This window comes from Mesitornis unicolor, unplaced genomic scaffold (assembly GCF_000695765.1).
Source record: "Mesitornis unicolor isolate BGI_N332 unplaced genomic scaffold, ASM69576v1 scaffold26371, whole genome shotgun sequence".
NCBI classification, from domain to species: Eukaryota; Metazoa; Chordata; class Aves; order Mesitornithiformes; family Mesitornithidae; genus Mesitornis; species Mesitornis unicolor.
In genome coordinates, this window is record NW_010166193.1 from 12,735 (window position 1) to 21,818 (window position 9,084).

At 41.2% G+C, this 9,084-nt stretch overlaps 1 protein-coding gene across 1 annotated transcript in view; it reads left to right on the forward strand.

The window, feature by feature from the left end:
• The first annotated feature begins 1,437 nt into the window (after positions 1-1,437).
• Positions 1,438-9,084, forward strand: part of ALKBH8 (alkB, alkylation repair homolog 8 (E. coli)) — an 18,005-nt gene continuing 10,358 nt past the window's right edge. The window contains exons 1-4 of the mRNA XM_010194884.1: positions 1,438-1,599; positions 3,671-3,777; positions 7,767-7,921; positions 8,731-8,996. Of these exons, the coding sequence (XP_010193186.1) occupies positions 1,438-1,599; positions 3,671-3,777; positions 7,767-7,921; positions 8,731-8,996 (690 nt within the window). The remainder of the gene's footprint in view (positions 1,600-3,670; positions 3,778-7,766; positions 7,922-8,730; positions 8,997-9,084) is intronic.

Consider the following 9,084-nt stretch of genomic DNA (forward strand, 5'->3'; position numbering starts at 1 on the left):
ATGTTCGTGATGTGGGTGTCACTTTGCTTTGATGTTTAGCCATCCTTGAAAGCTGTTTACTGCTTCATGTGCTCCGTCGTCATGAGCACTCTCTTAAATAACCTGACACCATGACAAGATATTTAAATCCACAAGTAGGTATTATTAGCTGTTGTTTCTTTCAAGTTTTCTGCTATATATAGAGACATGCTTTTTTGATAGTACAAAGAGAGAAGGTAAAAGTTGCATAAGATCAAAGCATCCACTATTTTTATTTCTGAATGTAATCCCTGGATGATGCACCATGGGCTAGCTGGAAATTTGATCTTTATTGACTCTGCCACCTAAGAGAAAAAAGAAAACAGGTTAAAACGAAAATAGTAATTGGAAATAGCTCCTGTGGAGCAAAGCTGTCATGAAGCAGATTGATTCGGCAGTGGCAGAGTTGCTTTATTGATTGTGAGTCCTTAGTAAATTAAAAAGAGGACCAAATGCGTTAATCTTTTGTGTGTGTGTGTATGTGACAGTTTAAAATGCTTTGCCAGGATAAAGACACATATAGGAGTGTGGGAATGCTATCTGCCTCAGTCAGTAATAGGCTTTTCAGAGATAAGAACGGAGTTCTTCAAAAACCCTTGTGGGTTAAGTCTTCTGCACTGTACTGCAGACAAAGAAAAGAAGAAATACTGTTGCTTGGGCATTTTTTAAGCATTCAGGTGCAGTTATTCTAGAGAAAGGAGTGAAGCATAGGAATTGCACTCATTTTCTTCAGATGTTCACAGTGGGTTCCTTGAATATGATTCTCTGTCTGAATTGTAGTGTCAGATTTGTTGTTAATAGAAAAAGTGCAAAACTTCAGTATATTCTAGATGAGGATCTCTCTCTGCTTCATAAGCAAAAGTCAGTTTTGGATTTGTGACTCTTCCAGTTACCAATTGCTTAATGTCATTATCCACTTGCAAGTAAACTAATCCTTTTATTTCTATTTTCCTCCCCATATCATCACTACTTGTCATAAAGACGAAATTAATTTAGAAGGGTAGCAGCCACACAGTGTGAGTTAATAATACAGAAGCTTTTCCTCCACAGAGAAGTAGGGAGCAGGGACAGAAGTGGGATCCTGTGCTGGTGAAGACTACACTTGCCAGATGTTACGTACAATAGGTAATCTCCTGCTTTTTAAGCCTCAAATTCTGCACCATCAGAAATTTGTTTCACATATTTCTTGTTGGCTTAGCATAGCTGAACTTCAGCCAGGAAGACATGCTCTCCTCTTTACTGACTGCTATTTTCCTGCCACTACTGCCTGAAAAACCAGCTACCAGAGTTAGTTTTGTGGCGTCTCATTCCGACCGTGCTGTCTGTTACAGAGCACTCTGAGCCTCTGCTGTTTTGGATGCACAGTTGTTAACAGGACAGGGTTTGAGGAGCATCCTCTGCCAAGAGCTCTTGGGTTCCATGCAGCTGGGAGAGAAGGATCTAGAGATGCATGAAGTGAAGCAGCGGAGGAGGCAGATGGAGACGAAGGAACTGTTTCACACTGCTTCATATGGAGCCCCTGAGCCTGGCGTGCAGAGAAGTGAAAGGGAGCAAGGTCCTTTTTACAGGTGCTGGAGGGAGGTGAGAACTGGAAGGGTAGGAGACCCCTAGAGCTAACAGTCATTGACTCTTGGGGAAAGTGCAGTTCCTGAAATCATCTGCAAGAGCAGGGCTTTGTAGCTACTACTGACACAGGAAGAGGGACAGTGGGGTAACAGCCTCCAGGAAGGAATCTGGGCAGTCTCACGCTCAGTTTGTTTTGCCATACTTGTGAAGAACCCAGTCTCTGTCCTGTCCCCCAACAGAAGTGAGCTAGAGAGGCAAAAGAGAGATGGAAATACAATCCCATCCATTTCATCCAGCTACTTCCCTCCCCACTTCTCGTCTTTTCATGCTTTTCCTTTCCATACTTGCTGGTCCTGATTAGTCATCCGCTGATTTCTTTGCCTGCCCAGATAGTTACGGCTTTTTACAGAGCCTTACACCAAGTCGTGCTTTATGGGACAGCCTCCCCATCACATCTGTGAAGCCACTGTGTTTTCTCCTTCATCCCATGCTTCTTTCAGGATACCTGGAAGAAACTGCTAAGTGTAAGGGAAGGTGAATAGTAGCAAGTGGCTGCCATTCATCTATTTGTGTAGCTATTGAAGTGCTTCATCATAATCATTCAGACTTGTAGGTAGGCTCTGTTCCTGTTCTGCCATATCTCTCTTCCCCTTTCAGCCCCACTGTTTGTCATCTTTGTAATTTCTTGGTTAAACACCTTGAGAGGATAAGCTGTGTCATTCTCTGGGAGTGGTACTAGAGTGTATATATTTTTTTTTCCTAAAAATGTTAAATGCTACTGTAGTTTGATCCAGTGCACAAGATTAAATAGTAAATGTTGTTAAGTGCTTATTTGTAGTGTTTAAAATGCAGACTTGTTCAGTCTCTGTCATGCCATTTTTGTGGTGAATTGACTGATCATTGCACCAGTTTTCTCTTTGTTAAATGCATCTGAATGCAGAGGCAGAACTGCTTAATTTGTTTCGATCTGGCATACTGTAGTAAGTCTGCTTTTGAATTGCATACTTAGTAGGTTACAAATCAGGTGGCAGCATTTCCATGGTGCTAATACTGCAGTGTAGCTGGAACTGCTGACTTGATTAGTTTTTGACCACTTTACTTTTTTGGTAAGTCTTCTGTAACTCGTTTGACTTGCTTAAATGACCCATTCCTTATTTTCCATGGCAAGCGTTTATCTCGTGTAGAAAATATACAAGGATAACGTTCCTAGCCCAAGCAGAAGCAAAACGTAGCACTGCCATCTGTGCTGTGAAATTGGAATAAATCTGAAAGCGTTACCTCAATATATGGCTGTGGCTAGGAGCCAGGTGGCAAATAATAAAAGGGTGGTCTGGTAGTTGGCATGTTAGTCAGGATCTCGGGAGACTGTGTGTGCTGCAAACCTCCAAGAATGTGAGCAGGTTGGAAATTATTTCTCTTACCTAATACTGGTTATCTAAATGCTATGTATCTGCTCATTAATGTTATCTATGAGTTATATATCTGCAAGTTAGTTGTCTTGGCTCAATCTGCTGTGAAAGGACAGGCATTTCCAGAGGACATGGGGTCATTCCACTTCACTGAGCTCTACATTTTAGATTAGGATGAATCACTCTGGAGATACTTGTCTCTCTCTGCATAGACATCACAAAAAGGCAGTAGCTGACTGACTTAGCGCAGGTACTTAACTGTCAGATGCCTGAGTTATAGAAAATGACTCCTCTCTTCCTCTTATGCAATTGCCTTACATTGAGGGGTAGTAACCCTTTTCTATGTCACAGGTACACACAGAGATTAAACAGTGCTACCATGTTCTTACGAAGAAAGCTATTACTGTGAAAAGAAAAAAAAAGTATTTCAGTTATCCATATATACACATATATTAGTGACTGCCTCTGATTTTTGAACACAGTGCTGAAAGGGAGACATCTTAAGGACAGAGACCTAGAGGCTTTTGCATCCCTAGGAAATGGATAACCGTTTCATGGCAATGTTCTGATGAACGCATTGAAGAAGGAAACAAAGCTAGGACGTAAGAATGCCTGTGATGTATTTGAAGCTCTGTAAGTCATGCTCATTTGTGGTGGCTGGTTTTGTTTCCTTTTAGATTGTGATGGATTTCAAACACCCTGATGGCCGTACAGCGGCAGTTATGCTGCCCCGATGCAGTTTACTGGTGATGGCTGGAGAATCAAGATACCTGTGGACACACGGGTATGTGCAAGAGTCTCTGCATTGCTGTTAATGGAAGAGTAACGTGTGTTGTTTGCTTTGTTAATGACATTCTGTATTTAAAGTTGCTGTGAAAGAAACCAAGTCAAGTTTTATAATTAATACTCAAATTCACTCTTCTGCTCAGATGCTGCTCAGGTTAAATTGAAAAAATTGGGGATTTTAGGAAGCTAATTGCCAATCCCGGAGCTGCAGTTTCCCATTGCTGTCACAAGTGAATTTTTGCTTGGAAATTGCACTCTCTTACATCTGCGGTGTGAAAGTCCTCAGTGACTCTGAGCTGGCAAAGAATTGATTGTAGTGCAATTAAATTTACCATTTCCTTTCTCTCTTTTCAGCCCACAGCTTTTCCCATTGGATTACATATGCCAAAGTCTTTAGAGATTGGTTTTAAGAGAGTGACTTCCCCTGCACAGAGGGCAGGAGGGTGACAAAGAGGAGTCTTTACTGATAAGGCTGCATTGTACTGAGGAGGTTTGGGATCCTGGAAAAGAGATTTCTTGAAATGTTTTGAGCCTTCGCTTATTGTAGAGTTTAAATGCCCACTTTTAAAATTGTGCACCACTGGGAGATACTTGCAGTAGGAGCACTGAAATTGGAAAAAAGGCTAAAACCTTGGTGACAGTAGACAGTAGAGAGTGACAGTAGTGCACTTCAGGAGAATGTGGAAACCCTCGTATTGGACAGAAATGCCCATGGTAAATGTTTCTTCCTTTGTTTGATGCAAACAGTCACTGGTTACAGCAGTCAACTAGAGACACTAATTACATTCTTGTAAATTAAACATCAAATCCTTTTATTGGCAGAAGATTTTTCTGCCTTTTAATTTTACTGTTCGTTTTATGAGAAGGGTGAATATGAACTCCCCAGTAACCTTTATATTGTTCATTTTTATGGAGCGCTTACACCACCTCTATATTCCCTTGTTAAATTAAATAGTTGTAAAAAGCAGCTGGTACTTCTGATGTGCATTGTAATAGAAGCCCAGGGCAGTGAAGTCCTTTGTTTTTTGGTATACAAGGCTGAACACTGATACCAGCATTATAAGCTTCCTGTTCTGTCCTGTCAGATACTGTCTGTCATCTTTTGGAAAGGTTATCTACAACTCTGGGAACATCATGCAGTTTCCATGTCAGTGGCATTGCTGGTCTGGGGACCAGGAGGGACCCAGGGGACCTGGGAGGCAGCCCCCAACCCCAGGCATCAGGCAGCTCCGTGAGGCTGTGCTGAGGCCAGGTTGGGATGCCAGCCTGCCGACCAAGGCCCGGATGAGCGGGGCAGTGGCTGTGCACAGACACAGCTGGGACATGTTTAGGGCTGTAGCTGGGGCAAGGCCCTATGGGAGACAGCCTCTGTTTAAAAGCAGCTGCCAGGGAAGGAGGGATGGCCCTTGCTGAGGCTTCTGGCTCTCTTTGTGACAGCTGTCTCCAAGGCAAACTCCCAGGAGGAGAAAGGATTCATGCAGGGCACTTGCATTACTTGCCAGCAGGCATTCAAGTTGGGGTAGTGTACCTGCCTATTGAGAACTCGAATGAGATTATTTCTTGGCTCACTTGTACCTTCAGGTGATGGTTGTCTTTTGAGAACCAATGACATAAAGTACTTTTAAAATGAAGATCCCAGATATTTCTACTCATTTATAAGTTATTCCTGTCCCAGTGCTTTCCACCTTTCCTAAAAATTGCTTTTCTCTATATTTTTAAAAGCAGTAGTGGGTCAGGGTACTCAATTGGAGTAAGCTTTCCATCATGCTAGTGAAGCATACTATTGTATTCAAAAAGATTAATCATGCAGTGAGTGAGAGTAGTTAATTCACTTGCATATGTAACGTCAGGATGTATTTAAGATCATTTGTGATGTCTTTTGTCTGTTCCTCAGAAGTCAATTTAGATAGCAAAAGGTTCAGTTTTGGAATTATTCTGGAAATTAGTTTCAGTGTCTGTATTTGGATGCCAGGGGAATTAGAGATTTCATTGTGACCCTGTTAACAAAGTGCACAGGGGTTCTGTTCTCTCTGAAAGAGAAACGTGGTTAAGAAATAAGCTATACAGTGTCATCAAGGAGTGCAAAGGATATGTGCTCTTTTTTGTCTCATAGGTGAAAGTAAAGTTATGGCTTTTCTGATGAGGTTCCTTTGTGATTGGGTAACCTGGCAAAACACCATTCCTGACACTGCACTAGTGAAACAACTCTGTGTCAAGCAAGAGGATGTGCAGTGTTTTATTTTCAATACTGGGAAGCCTGTTCTTAGCCCAGCCTTTGCCTTGAGTTCTTGCTTGTAGTATAGGCAAAAGGAAATAATGTAGGTTGAAACTAAACCTTGAAAAAGAAGACCTATCTGAAAATATTAGCTGCTGTGCTTAGCTTACTGCTCCAGGTACTAAAGAAAATCAGATAGAAAATTGGCAAACTCTGGATTTGAATTTCTCCTCTCCAGGGAGTCTTGGGCATCCTCAGCTGATTATTTCATCATAGCTTCATTGTCTGCCACGAACAAGACAGTTCTTTATTAGAGCCTATCCTTCCCATGGCTGCCTTTGGGAGATTTCTATTCTTGGGGCTGCTCCATGTTTCCTTTTTGCAACACCTGAATGGAGCATAAATGTGCTGCCTCCCGATTTCCAGACAGAAAGAACCTGCAGTCTTTCTCCCTGTGCCTCAGTTAGAGATCAGCTTCCCTGCGGTAGGAAAGATGGCACACAGCAAACTATGGGAATGCTGGCCAGGCTGCAGGCTGCCTTCTCGGCATTTGGATCATTCTTGGTTAAGTACAGGCACTGCTCAACAGTTTCGTGTGACCAGTAGGCATTTGAGATGAGACTGAATGCTCTGCTTTATTAAAAGATGTAAGACGCTATTTTTGTTTTTCCTTCTTTTGACACAACCTATGAGGGTTCAACTCAGCTAACCAATATGGAAGTCAGTTTTATACTGAGGGTTTGTTCTGCTGGGAGCCAGGTATCTTGAAGTCAGCAGCTCTGAAGGGGCTTCACTGAGAGACCGATTCCTTAGAGATGTGGGTTGGTTGTTTTGTGGTTGTTTTTTTTTTTCTTGATGAAATTTCTGCACTAATCTCCTTGATTACTAAGTTCAGGAAGTGTTTCGGTGTGACAGTAACAGCTTTTAAGTGCTAAGCTATTTCCCTGAGCAGTTTCCATTTTGTTCCGTGAGTACCTATTTTTTTCCGTGCCCAAGCGATGGTAACTACCTGTAGGTGCAGCAGTTTCTCTTCTCTCCTGTTGTGTTTTGCACTTTACTTTCTCATTTTCTGCTTCTCAGCTTTGAGAGGTCCATTTGTAGAGCTATTAATTTTTTTTGTTTTAGTACTTTTTTTGTAATGTAAACCTCATGAAATTGTTTGAAACTTCTGTTGACCCAAAAAAGTTCCAAATCACTTTCACTTCATGAATTTTATCAGAGAGTTTTTGTCAGCAGAGTTTCTCCCTTTAGGCATTTTGGCAAATCTCCCAAGTGCTGCATTCTTTGCATCTTCTGTTGTCAATAAATGAAAAAGCAATGCTGTTGCAAAGCAGAATTCATTGGAGAGGCCCATTTATAACAAGAAACTTTAATCTGCTAATGTAGAGCTCAGCCAATTCTTTGCTTTTATACCCATAGCCACCGGTTTTAGTAGCGTATTTTATCATTGCCCAATGTAATTTTTTAGTATAAAATAAGTACATAACAAAGTGTAAGTCCTAGAAAAATAAACAATCAAACTTTATGTAGGGAAAGGAAGGAAGGGAAATGGAGTTAACTTGCGATTAAATAACACTTTAATTTATGTCCTTAGCTTATGTGTTAGCTCCTCTTTTTTTCTCTGAAATTAGGTTGAAAGCTGAGAAGCAGCAATACATTAAATACCATGTTGCAATCACACTTGTCACAGTTTAAGAATTGCTTTCTTAGGTGGATTGGTTTTTTACAATGCAAATTGAATTATTCTTTTATTTTGTGTTACTTTGTTTTAGGATTACACCGCGAAAATACGATGTCATTCAAGCATCTGAGTTTGGGCAAAAAGTTGGAACAATCACTGCTGATGCTGGAGATATAACACTAAATCGAAGGGAAACAAGGACATCATTTACATTCAGGAAAGTGAGGAGAAGCCCTTGCAATTGCAGTAAGTGTTGTGAGGTGATTTCTAAGACAAAATCATTACATATCACCCATCTGTAAGCATTTTTGTTTTTTGAGCAGATTCATAGTTTTGGCAGTCCTGGTAGCCATTCCTGAATGGCTTAGGGTTAGGCATACATGGCTTGAATTGGTTGCATCCGTGTGGTTGCTGGAGTTTCTCTATACAGGAAGACATTTGCCCTGCTCCAGAGCCAGGCAAGTAATCTGGAATCTTGTATTTCGTTGGGACCTCAAGTGCCAGAATAGTGTAACAGAATAGAAGTCGCTACTGTTCTTCAGGTTCCCATCGGTTTGGGTTGTTCTTTATTTGAATGGGACTGCAATTTAGTGAAATTAAGTAGATTAGAGAAGGAGAGGCAGTCACATCTGCAGTGATAGCGCCATGTAAGAGCCTTAGGGCAGTACAGATAATAATAGGTGGCTCAATGATTGCATGGAACTGAAGTCAATTTGTGCCCTTGGAATGGAATTTCAGAGGCTGAATTGCAGTTATGTCATGATCTTTAATATTAGGGGCACTGTCTCAGTTTTGAAAACATAAACCTTGTTAACATAGCAGGATGAATGATCACTGCAAATGGCCTCTGGTACACATGGGCAGGTTGCTTGTTTTAAGGTCATCAAACACCTCTGCAGTTTGACTGATATTTTAGTTTTTAAAAGGTAAAGGAGGAATGAAGCATTTTTTGCATTTTAATGTTTCACTTTTAGTTTTATTCTGCAAACTAAGTTTCACCAACAACGAATTACTTTTAAAATATTTCTTTTTTTTGTATCTGTTGCTGTATCTAGTTTACCCATCTGTCTGTGACAGCCAGAAAGGACAGCAGAGACAGGTACAACCTTCATTTCCCCACAGCGAGATGGAGGCAGCAAAGCTGGAGCAAGAATATGTACACAAGGTGTATGAAGACATTGCCAGCCATTTCAGCAGTACCAGGCATAGCCCGTGGCCCCGAATTGTGGAGTTTCTCAGGTTGCTACCGAAAGGCTCAATAGTGGCTGATGTTGGTTGTGGTAATGGGAAGTACCTTGGCATCAACGAGGATTTGTACATAGTAAGTAGTAGCTACTGTCATTTGTTTTCCTTGGTACCAATGTTTATTCTTTCACACAGTTGTACCTTCAGTTATGGGAAGAATGCCG